General features: G+C 39.8%; 1 protein-coding gene across 1 annotated transcript in view; it reads left to right on the top strand.

Annotated features, from left to right (window-relative positions):
* Positions 1 to 12,088, top strand: part of si:dkey-11f4.7 (piezo-type mechanosensitive ion channel component 2) — a 32,137-nt gene that overhangs the window by 6,319 nt on the left and 13,730 nt on the right. Inside the window, exons 11-31 of the mRNA XM_037105640.1 lie at positions 38 to 170; positions 369 to 529; positions 1,205 to 1,471; positions 2,150 to 2,258; positions 2,418 to 2,539; positions 3,130 to 3,189; positions 5,124 to 5,272; positions 5,386 to 5,550; positions 5,775 to 5,816; positions 6,151 to 6,183; positions 6,394 to 6,506; positions 7,298 to 7,473; positions 7,569 to 7,745; positions 7,890 to 8,054; positions 8,438 to 8,638; positions 8,735 to 8,939; positions 9,648 to 9,749; positions 9,836 to 10,001; positions 11,177 to 11,420; positions 11,547 to 11,643; positions 11,867 to 12,026. Coding sequence (XP_036961535.1) covers positions 38 to 170; positions 369 to 529; positions 1,205 to 1,471; positions 2,150 to 2,258; positions 2,418 to 2,539; positions 3,130 to 3,189; positions 5,124 to 5,272; positions 5,386 to 5,550; positions 5,775 to 5,816; positions 6,151 to 6,183; positions 6,394 to 6,506; positions 7,298 to 7,473; positions 7,569 to 7,745; positions 7,890 to 8,054; positions 8,438 to 8,638; positions 8,735 to 8,939; positions 9,648 to 9,749; positions 9,836 to 10,001; positions 11,177 to 11,420; positions 11,547 to 11,643; positions 11,867 to 12,026 — 3,047 coding nt within the window. The remainder of the gene's footprint in view (positions 1 to 37; positions 171 to 368; positions 530 to 1,204; positions 1,472 to 2,149; positions 2,259 to 2,417; positions 2,540 to 3,129; positions 3,190 to 5,123; positions 5,273 to 5,385; positions 5,551 to 5,774; positions 5,817 to 6,150; positions 6,184 to 6,393; positions 6,507 to 7,297; positions 7,474 to 7,568; positions 7,746 to 7,889; positions 8,055 to 8,437; positions 8,639 to 8,734; positions 8,940 to 9,647; positions 9,750 to 9,835; positions 10,002 to 11,176; positions 11,421 to 11,546; positions 11,644 to 11,866; positions 12,027 to 12,088) is intronic.

The raw sequence follows: 12,088 nt of genomic DNA, 5'->3' as shown, positions 1-12,088 counted from the left end.
GAATAATGGTCTAAATATACCTGCTCTCTTTCCTCAGCCAATGATTTTAATGAAGGGGCCTTCATGGCAAAATGTTGATAGAGACGATCTAGGATCTCTGTTAGGAGGGGCAGGCTACACAAACTGTTACCTGCCACCTCAGTATGAAGGCAAAGACTCAGCGTCAAATGGTAATCATCAAATCTTTACATACACGACCTCAGCAACAACAATAACTCATCTGTTTTCATTAATTTATAAAAAGTCAAGTGCAAGTGTTATTGTCTTGAAACCTTAGCAAAACACAAATTAAGTCCTTGTGTAAGGGGGTTGAGTCTATTTGGTGTGTTTGCTACACTCTGCACACACTTCTCTCTCCCTTGTGCTAGAGACAGACAGCGAGGGAGAAATTGGGAATTTGGGGGACTCTGAGATGGACCTGAGGACTCCAACAGAGACCCTGCCTCCCCCCTCAGGCCCAAGCGGCCTGGTAATCTTTGGACGGCTGGTGCAAAAACACAGCTATGTCAGCGCTCTTATCATCATGATGGTAAACTATATTAACACTTGTTAATGACGGTTTTAAATTCTTGTGTGGTGAGTCCTTTGGCCATCCTTGACATGGATGGGGACAGGAAATATCTGAAAAGTGAAAAAATGTTGTGGTGTAGGTGTATATAAAAGATATCTATTGACCAATGTAGGGTAGATACAGGAGGGTTTGGCATGTCTGACTGAAATAATGGCTCAGTTATTAGAATAGTTGGTGATTCACCTTTAAAAGCACTATTTTGGTACTGGTTAGCTATTTAAGCCAAATTAGCCTGGTGACTAGCTTGGCTTCTAAATCTATGGTTTGCTAATGTTGGCTAGTGAGCCGGTTAACTTAGCACACTAGTGTTATTTCAAGTTTCAGTTTATTCAGTTTATTTAAAAAAATGTAATTGTTATTTTGACATGTTATCTGGTAGTTGACCTAACAGACTGAGATTAGTCTAAACAAAAAGCAAATAAAGTAGGTGGAAAACAATGCACACACAATGCTATCTTAGCTAATGTTAAACTTTAGCTAGCACTGTTGGTAACGTTCGCGCCGTTTTTTGTTCCCGATATATTCTGTGACATCGGTACAAACACTTGACCCTAGTAACATGGTTATATTTGATAATTAGAACTCTATTTTGGCTACAAAGTCGTCACTGTATCGTGTATCGTGTGTTTTAAGGTGTGGAGCATCACTTACAACAACTGGCTGACTTTCGCCATGCTGGTGTGGTCCTGTATAATTTGGATGATGAGAGACAGGCGGCGCTACGCCATGATGTCCGCCCCGTTCCTGGCTATCTACGGCACCGTCCTGGTGGTGCTGGGCTTCCTGAGCGGGTTTCGTCTGAGCCGGGCCGAGCTGTACCCCGGTCTCCCCCCGGCTGTGATAGCGGACTTCGACCTAAACAGTTATCATCCTGCGCCCTGCGTCCACCTGGGGGCGAAGGTGAGGAGGAGAGGAGGGGGTGTAAAAAAACATATGTTATGTTTTTGTTCTTTCCAGGGATAAATCTCATATGCATTACATTACATTAAACAGGCAACAACGGTTTTAAACAGTATGGTAATTGTTAGTAGTTAAACAAGTTTTTCTGTGTTATCCAGGCCTATTGATTTTGTTGACAGTGACAACTTCCTGCCAACAATGGCAAACCTTTATGTTACTGTTATCAGATCCTTTTTTTGATTTCCATCTGTCTTTATTCTGTTGGGTGCACTGAACAAGAAGGCAGAAACCTCACAAATATCTCACAGAAATAACTGGGATTGTTCAAACTTTGTCACATAGTAGTGAGTTCATGTGGGATCCCAATAAGATCATTTAAAAATTATTTTCAGGATTTTCAAAGCAGATTGAACAATAAGCACATGTTGACAAGTAATTTAAACTTTAAACCTAAGGAAAAAAAATGTTTCCACAGATCAGAGTCTTTGATCAACAAGTTATTTTGCTACTTATTCTTGTGGGAGCCACATCAAGAGAAACACTTTTTTTGCTCATCAGATTACATTATGATTATTACAGAAATATTAACTTGAACCTAACTATGTTTACTATAGACGACTGTAAAAATATGCATGTACACACTACATGTAATCTTGTGCCGCCATGTGCTTGCTGCAGGTCTTCTACAGCTTCAGCTTTTGGTTGATGTTTCGTCAGCAGCTAACAGAGAGGAGGGAGCAGCAGGGCTTGAAGGCGGAATCTCTAGATGAAGTCAAAGTCATGACACGTAATTTATTTTCACTTTACTTTAATAAGTAAACCACTGCGTCAGAGGATAACCTTGAGTTTTGAAAAATGCAAGCTGACCTGTACCCTCTCATCCAATTCTTTGCTTTCCTCACCCCTCTCTTTCTCCTCCTCCTCCTCTTGGTTTTGTTCATATCAGCGGAGGAAAGTCAGCCATCACCTCTTGTAGCAATGGTGATCTCAGGTGTAAAAGGGATGCTGGTGAAATACTGGATGGTCTGCTGCTGCTCCATGTTCTTCATCATTAGCTTCTCTGGAAAGGTATCTATTGACAGACATGAAAAAACAAGTGTGGGAGTCCCATACTTTCACATTCACAACATGTTTCTAATCACACTTTCCAAACACAGAGATGTCATCTGTGAGGTGCATTTTTGAGGAAATCCCACAGCAGTAGTGAGGGTTTGCAGTTAGGTCAGAAAACTGCAGCAAATTTCCCTTAAACAGAAATTTCACCTGAATTTCATGTAATTATTTGTTTTGATAATCTTTCAACATTATTGTGACCATATTATCCCACTGTGACAATTGAAATCTCCCGTAAAGCATTCAGTCATCATTCCACTCCATACATTAAATTTCCTTTCACACACCTGCTAGATTACACTGCAATCTATATAATCTATAATATACTGTAAACTGTAGTGAATGTTAATGCACAGTATATATTATATATGTTTTGGTAGCCACTCATTACATTAATTACTTCACATTAAACATTAATAACTAAAATTAATTAATATGTAAAGTAAGAGTGGCCCACGTAATTTTTGTTAACTTTTGTACATGTCTAACAAATGAAAAGTAACTGCCCATTAAATGTACCTAATCTTGATGTTTCACTTGCTTAGGTGGTTGTCTACAAGATTCTCTACATTGTCCTTTTCCTCTTCTGTGTTGTCCTCTTCCAGGTTAGTGATTTTAATGGACTGGCTGGTAATAGACAGCCAACATTTAGTCTGTCTGATTTTGATACTATTTTGTATGAAACAGGTGAGAGCATTCTCCCTTTTTTGTGTAGAATTAGTGATATTTGGGATCTGAAGTCAAAGGTTTCACCAGTAAGCAACCTTTCTTATTATCCAAGAAAGTGTAACCAGTTACATGATGTGTGAGTAACCAGAATCTATATGTTTTATAACCTGATGTGCATAACGTTACTGCTTGTTGTTCTGCTGATGTGGTAGTATCCCTGTCAGATCATCTGCCAGACACGCAATTGGCATTTGGTGAAGTGGATACGCACTGCTCTTTATCAGAGGCAGAAAACTGAAACTGTTTGAAAACACCTCTAATCAGTCATAAATCTTACCATTGTGTGGCTCATGGTCCACACAAAAATATGTGTTTCTTCTTGTTCTTTCACTTCTCAGCATGCAGAACAGTGTATTTGCAGAGCCTGACTCCTATAAAATCAGATTTTAAGCAAATCCTGGTAAAAAAAAAAAAAAGTCAGCATTCACAAGTGTGATGTGGAAAGTTGAAGCCTCAGTGCACACTGAGAATGGACTGTACAGTGACGTCGGAGAAATGTGAAATGAAAAACATTTTAGTTATATTATTATCCAATTTTAAAGATTGTGGAATTTTTCTACTTCACCAGCCCTAATAAAATGCATCTTAAACCTGCTTCCCTGAGCATTTCAACAGAAAGCATCCTGCACTGTAATTCAAGTTGACTTTATTTTTAAAAATCCAGGAAACCGATTACCTCAGAATCATCTATAATAAAGTTGACTACAACGATTAAATTGTATGAGCTAAAAAGTTTGCTGCTTTACCTGGTCCTTTTGAGATGATCGTTTTTTTCTATTTTTTACGTCGGATCACTTTGTCAGATTTTACAATGTAGGTAAAGACTGTCACCATCAAAATGAATGGGAGGCCAAGGTGACGTGACATTGCAGTCAAAACAAGGTTTTTACAAGTCGAAATCACTGGAGGCAGCCTTTGGACTGGCAGGAAATGCTCAATATGCACATATAATCCAGTCAGCCTATGAACATGACATGTGACTCAAAGCAACCTGTTTTTATTATGACCCTTTGTCTTTAATTATCTCAGCTTTTTCTTGCAGTATTATGGCGTTATTCTCAAACTCTCTGATGCATTTTTTCTAACATTAGCCCTAATATTGTGGTAGCATACAGTATGCATGTATTCTCAGACTATGTACTATATATAAAATAGTAGAGTAGATGAAGGATGGAAATTTGATATTAAGATTGCGGTTAAGAGGAAATCTGCGTCAGTAGTTGAGATGCCACCATAGTTTTAGCTTCATCTTACACTGTAATGTGTTCACTTCCAAATTATCATTAGTGGATCATTCTGCCGTTGTTTGAGCATAAAAACCTTCAGATGGATCCAGCTCTTATAGAAACCGCTCAGCGATACAATTTTACAGTTAAAAGTATTGATTATGACTCATAAACACATACACAGTCATTATTTTGCAGTTGTTTTCCTGTTTTTTTTCTCCCCCATCTTATGTTTCTGCTGACCTTTTAGAAACACGGTAGGCACTTACAGGAAGGCCTAATGGCTGTGGAGGTGACGTAAGACACTATTTGTCTGTTTTGACACCATCAGCAACATCCTGGTGTTTTACACACTGGAGTTTGTGATCGAAGGGAAATAGGCAACACAAACCTGACACCAGCACGCGTTTAATATGCAAACAGGAATTTAAATTACAGCTCAGTTAGAGCAGGTTGGCTAGTGATTGGACGGTTGCTGGTTCAAATCCTGGCTCCCCTGGGCTGAGTTGCATGTGGAAGTGTCCTTGAGCAAGATACAGAATGTAAGGTGTGTTTTGTTTTGTTTTTTTTTTCCCTCCCCTCAGATCCGCTATGATGTGTGGCGTCGGCTCCTAAAGACGTTCTGGGCAGTGGTGGTTGGTTACTCCATGGTGGTGTTGATTGCCATCTACATGTACCAGTTCCGAAGTGTGTCTGCACTATTCAGACAGATCATGGGGATGTCAGAGGAAGGGTGAGTTTCTGTGGCCCAAGTTTGTATTAAATATATACGTTCATGTGTATGAATTCAGTCAGAACCGTGTGGCAGACTTGGCTCTTCTTGTTCATTATCATCTGACTTTTCAGTCTACGTGATCTGGGTTTGGAACGGTACGACACAGTGGAGCTGTTCGCCCGTATCCTGCTTCCAGCTGCATTCCTATTGGCTTGTATCCTTCAGCTGCACTACTTCAACTCAGACTTCCTGACTCTCACTGACCTCGACAATGTTCCTGTCAGACAAGCTACCAGGTGAGATGGCAAGAATATGTGCAGGCAGCAAGAGAATATCCTGCTCTAATAGAATAGTGCATGCTTCGCTATTGATGGATGGAAGTGCCCTTTTTTTCTTGGATGTTAAAACAAGCACTTACCGTGTTTCCCGTATGTACTTTATATATGTTGTGGTTGACTGCTAAACACGTTGTATATTTCTGTTTGATCTAATTTTTTTATCCATCCTTCTCTCCACTCAGGGAGGAAGAGCTCAGGAGTTCAGTCAATGTGATATCTGAGACGTAAGAGCTGCATTTATTCCCCCATAAATGTTTTGTTGTGCTCACATTTCAGACGCTTTGACGCTTTGTGTAAAGACCCATCAGCGTTAACTGCATGTCACAAAGTGGATTTATTGCCTGTAGATCTAAGTGTTTGAACCAGGTGTAAACATATTGCCTGTGGATCTCTCAAGGAGAACCATGAGTCCTGCTTTGGTTGTGTAAAAATGATTTAACATTGAGTTGATTAGTAGTGGTGACATTATTGTCTTCCTTCAGTGTCCATCATAGTATCAGAGATATCAGTAATACTCACTGTAATATTCAACACGTGTCTCTCTAATTGAATTCCCAGCATCAAAGAAAACATTGAAAAGTTCCAGAAAAGGTAAGGCCGTTGTTTGACTCTTGTCAATTTTATTTCTACAGTATATACTTTGTCGTGTTTATTTTCCTGATAAAATAATGGCTTATATGAAAAGTATGATAGATAAAATATTTATATGTAATGTAATGTTCCTATATACCGTGTCTATTTTTGGGTATGGTATTGAGAAACAATTTATAATTGTGTAAACTTTTGAAATGTTTCCCTCAGGCTTGTGAAGGAACAAATGGGAAGTGGAAGAAGTCAGGAGACCCTAAACAGCATCGGGCTCCAAACCCCCTCAGAGAGAGGATCGGTGGAGCAGAAAGAGATGACAGGAGAGGGTAACAGCTTAAAGGGGAATTCTGGTATTTTCAAACCTGTGCTCTATTTTTACATATTTGCATGTCTAACTCACTAATAGGTACAGAGAGTTTTGGAATTGGTCCAGCAGAATGCCTCAGTAATCCATAACATAACTTTGGTGTTTGTTAGTTTAGATCTGCACATGCCCTTTTACAAGACACAATAACACAAACAAACAGATGATCAAAGCAGCTTAAAGCAAGCCTGTCTGAAGCGATCTAGCATACCTGTAACATACCTACCCGCCTAGATTTAAAAATACCAATCACCAAAAATCGCAGAGTCTCATTTAACAATTGAGAGTCAGTGAGACTCAACGGTCAACTTTCTCCAGAATCACCAACTGCACTTTTTAGACCCTAAATGGCTCCTATGTTTCCTTTTATTGTGTCAATGGAGCGGGACAACTTACTGACATGGCATTATATTACAACAATATGCTTCTCAGACACTGGCACCATGTATTGCCTGTTAAGAATTTTATTCACTACTTTACTATTTTAACTTTGAAAATCTGTATCAGTTCAACCTTTGTTGCCATTTAATATATGTTTTAAATTTAAATGAAAGCTTACAAGTAGACTCACATTTCTTGTCATAATTTTGTGTGATGGTTTCCTTGGCAGTTACACAGATATCACAGTGTATTATAGAAGATTGTCCTGCCATAAACTTGACAGCTATGTGACAGCTGTAGCGGTGACATGATGTTCAAATCTTATCTGATGGTTTCTCCTTCCCTACCCTCACTACCTTCTATTCCTCCCAGAATCTATCGCCAGCAGTCCTGAGAACAAGTGGTTCGTGATCGTGGACCGGGCGAGCCTGCTGCTCATTCTTGCTCTGACAGGAATCCAAAAGATCCAGGAGCAGTGCTGGAGACTGCTGGAGCTCCACAGCCTCAAAATTGTTTCCTCTGGCATCATCTGGGTGTCACTGCAAGAGGTGGGGTGACTGATCAGTACAAACATGAAGTTATTCTGCTCAGATTAAAGTTCTGTGTTCACTATTGTACTTGACATGATTTCCATTTTATCAAGGTTTCTCTGATGAACTTACTCTTCCTGGTGCTGTGGGCATTTGCACTGCCATTCCAATGGTTACGACCTTTGGCATCCAGCATCTCTGCTGTTTGGGCCTGCGTCATGGTGGTGTGTAAAATGTTTTACCAGCTGAAAGTCATCAAACCCCTCGATTATTCTTCAAACTGCACAGCTGTGAGTATCCGTAACTGTATGTGTTTTGTGCAGTTGTTCATAATACCTCTGATAGCAGCACATGTGGATATGCTTTAACTGATCTTTTGTGTGCATCATCCTTCATATTTACACCACTTAAACATATTTATCATTTGTATTTAGGGCCTGGTACCTTCCAACAGCTCAGGCCTGGATGATGGAGTGGAGATGAGGGGAAACATGCTTGAGCTGCTCAGGACGTCCATTCTCTACATCGAGCCTGTCGACCCGCTGTACTGGTGTGGAGCGCTGCGTAAATGTGAGGGCAGGATCCTCCCCTGTCTCCAGGTATGGTGGTATGCCTGCCAAAGTCTTTTTTCTTTCTTTCTTTCTTTCTTTCTTTCTTTCTTTCTTTCTTTCTTTCTTTCTTTCTTTCTTTCTTTCTTTCTTTCTTTCTTTCAAATCAGCACACTCAACCACGTTCAGGCTCCAACACTCTTTTTATTTATTGCAGGTAAAACTGTGGCTGAAAATCCTTTAGATAGCTTTATTTAGCTGTGAAGCTTAATGAAATCCTTAAGATTTCAAACAGAGGGCCAAGAAAGACAACAAGATTGCTAACTCCAGCTTTAATTAAACAGGCACACAACCAGTTTAGTTCGGAGTTTGAATTTGTTTTTGAAGTCGCTTGGATATTATCCCAGATAACCTCTTTCCTTCTTCTGTTGTAGAACCATCTGATGGTGCTGGGGCTGCTGGTGTTTGAGGCGACAGTCCATCGGCACCAGCTGTACTTCCGTCTACATAATGACCTGAAGCCCCCGCCCTTCAGTATCATCTTCCAGGGCATCACCAGGCAGCACCTGGACCACGGCATCCTGCCCTGCATCAAGTACTTCATCAACTTCGGCTTCTACAAATTTGGACTGGAGGTACTTTTTAGGCTCTTTCGTGTTTCTGCTCATGTGTATCTGAGCTGTTAAACATATCTGACACTGACTTCTGTACATGCCCACACCTCTTCTCAGATTAGTTTGATCATGGCCGTGAACATGATTGGTCAGAGGATGGATTTCTATGCCCTGCTACATTCCTGTGCCTTAATGGCTCTCCTGTTGCGAAGACGCAGAAAGGCTATTGGAGAGGTGTGGCTTAAATACTGCTGCTTCACTGCTGGGCTCATGGTGCTGCAGTACGTGCTCTGCATCGGCATCCCACCTGCTTTCTGTGCTGGTATGGAATTATTATTTTTTTAATATGTGAAATTTTGTGAAAATAACCTACTGATGTATATGATTTATATCCAGTTCCTCATTTATATTCACAATACTTTCACATTTGTAGTTTTAAATGCCCAATGTTTGAGGGTTTTTAGTGTTTTGCTTTTTAGAAACTGAGAAGCATGAAACGTCAAAGGAGGAAGAAGCTTAAGTACCATCTATAGTGATTTATTAACAAAAGATTTATTGAAAACTGTGAGAAAAACATCACAGGAAAGAACACACTGATGATAATATGTGATGTATTAATCTGTCAGTCATTTTTTATATTAACTGATTAATGGTTTTGTCTAAAAAAGATTCAGAAAATAATCTCAAATTTCTGGGTCACGTCATCTTATAGCTTTTCTTTGTCCAACAAACATTCCAGAAACAAAAACATATTCACTTTACGAGGGCGTATAATAGAGGAAAGCAGCAAATCAAGAAGACAGTAAAGAAACTGAAACTAGAATCTTTAACTTTCTTGCTTGATGCATAACCTAAACGCTGAATCAATTTTAAAAACAGTCATCAAATAATTCACAGTCTATTAACCAATTGTAGAGTTGCAACTAATGATTGTTTTTTTATTAACAATTATTTTGGTAACCATATTCTTACTATATACTGCTTTTAAGTCTCATTCAATGCCTTTTACTTTATTCTGTGTTCTTATCAGATTACCCCTGGAGAACTGCTGTTCATCCTTTAACCTCCAATGTTATCAAGTGGTTTTACTTTCCTGACTTTGCCAGAGAACCCGATCCTTCATTCATCTTCTGTGAGTTTATCTTTGCTCTCTTCGGTCTTGACTTTGAACCTGTTCCTCATCATGTCAGATTTTGACTGCCCCTCTGCTCTCTGCAGACGACCTCCTCCTGCTGCTCTGCTCTTCTCTGCAGTTGCAGGTGTTTGAGGAGGAGAACCGGGCAGCTGTGCGACTGCTGGCTGGGGACAATGTTGAGATCAGTCGTAGTCTTGATCCTTGTTCCTTCAACCAGTTCATACCTGTTGATAACTTCCTTCACTGCAGGTCAGACACTAAACTAAACCTTTATTTTCTGCTCTTCCTGCATGACTCATCTTCAAAGTCTCTATTTATAGACCCCAGATAAGAACAGGACAGAGCCTGAACTCCAGAATTAAAACAGCTTCCTGCTCTCTAGGTTACACTGTAGGTGGAAAACTATGAGTCCATCCCGCTGGTTTGCGGTCTTTTTTCTGAGCATTAAGGGGAGTTAGAGTATTCATTTATGTGAGTTGTCAAACCCATAAAGCTGTTCTGGTAAAGTGAAACTGCTGGCTCAGCACTCATGGACAGCTCTCATTTCCTTGTTAGACTAGAGCTTCGTTTATGGGCTTTGTTTCCCTTTCTCATCAGATTTGCCATCTCGCTGTTAACAGAACTTAATCAGTGCCAAAAATTGACATCAGTCATATTCATGGACAATATATTAGAATGAAATAGGTTGTCTGGTCTCACTGATTAATGGAATATGGTGTTTTGCAGTATTGCTTACTGTAACAATGACAGAACAATCATCAACTCCATTAACGTGGAAATTAATCAGCAGTTTTGATCATCAGTTATTTTTTTTTTATTTATAAAGTTGTGTTTTGTTACTTGAATTTTTACAGCAGTTTTTTTCCAAAAAGATCTACAGATACAGATTAATCTATAACCAAAATAATGTCAGATGCAGTTAGAGTCCAGACATTTGCTTTAAAGTATTTCACTAAGAGTTTGAAGTTTTCCCTATTTCCTTTGTTAGGTGAGTAGGTTGAAATCAATATAATGTCTGTACACAAATTATAAAGCTACAACCAGGAGAAGATTAGGTTAGCATTACGCCTGGATAGAGATAAGAAGAGCTATCTTGACTTGACGAACAGCAGCATGGTACCGTTCTCCAGCTCTCCAACAGGTGTGTTTTTAACTATAGTCAGAAATAAATAAAGGCAATAATAAAGACAAAAGAACATGGTTGTAGATCATATTAAGTGCAAAGGCATGAGAGGTGTCAACCTTCTCATCAAAAATCTCATTTTTTTTAGATTACCTTTAACACGTAGATGCAAAAATCTCTGGTTCTGTCATTTTCCACAGTAAAGCAAGGAATGACTCATTTTCAGTTTTCATCTGCTCTGGCAGCATGTCTTTATGTTGCTCTTTTTCAGAGATAAAATGTCCCTCTGTTTGGTCCTCAGGTGCTACCTAGACATGGTAAAGGTGTTTGTGTTCAACTATTTCTTCTGGCTGGTGCTGTGCCTCCTCTTCATCACCGGCACCACGCGGATCAACATCTTCTGTCTGGGATACCTGCTGGCCTGTTTCTACTTCATGTTGTTCGGAGGCAGTGTGTTGATGCAGCCAGTCAGATACATCCTGCGACTGTGGGACTGGCTCATCGGATACACCTGTTTTGTGATCGGCATAAAGAACCTGCTGTCTGTGAGTTCCCACATAGTAAAGAAATCATTTCAAACTGGTTAAGATCAGATAATGTTTCATCATTTGCAGCAGTCTCTGTACTCGGTCACAGCTTCTTTCTGCTATTCCACTGTCTTTTGTGATCAGCTCGGTTCCTGTGCCTACCTGGACAGCCTGATGAAGAACAGCTGCTGGTTTATTCAGGCTTTCAGCATGTTCTGCACCGTCAAAGGCTACGATGTCCGTAAGTGTCTTTAACAGATGATAAACCATCTTAAATCTCAGGACATTCTTGTGTTTGTACATTAATACTATAAACTGATACTTGAAGAAACCTTAGTGCTGCTGTTAGATAGTCACAAAATGGGTAACTAAGACTTTATCGAGCATTTATTGATGTCTCCAAATAGTTTGGTCAAATTTACCATTGAATTATTCAGACGGAGTGTAACACATTGGTTTTTCAGCTGATCCTGATGATGAGTGTGAGCTGCCAGCGGATGAGGCCGGCATCCTCTGGGATGCGGTTTGTTTCACCGTCCTCCTGGCACAGAGGAGGGTCTTCCTTAGCTACTACTTCCTCTACGTGGTTTCTGAACTCAAGGCTTCAAAGATACTGGCTTCCAGGTCTGTACTCATATATGACATAATGTGAAGCAGCACAAAACAAATGTACAGGTGGCGTGGGG

Source organism: Acanthopagrus latus, chromosome 7 (assembly GCF_904848185.1).
Source record: "Acanthopagrus latus isolate v.2019 chromosome 7, fAcaLat1.1, whole genome shotgun sequence".
Classification (NCBI taxonomy): Eukaryota; Metazoa; Chordata; class Actinopteri; order Spariformes; family Sparidae; genus Acanthopagrus; species Acanthopagrus latus.
Note: the sequence above shows the minus strand (reverse complement) of the source record. Positions and strands in the feature narration are given on the sequence as shown.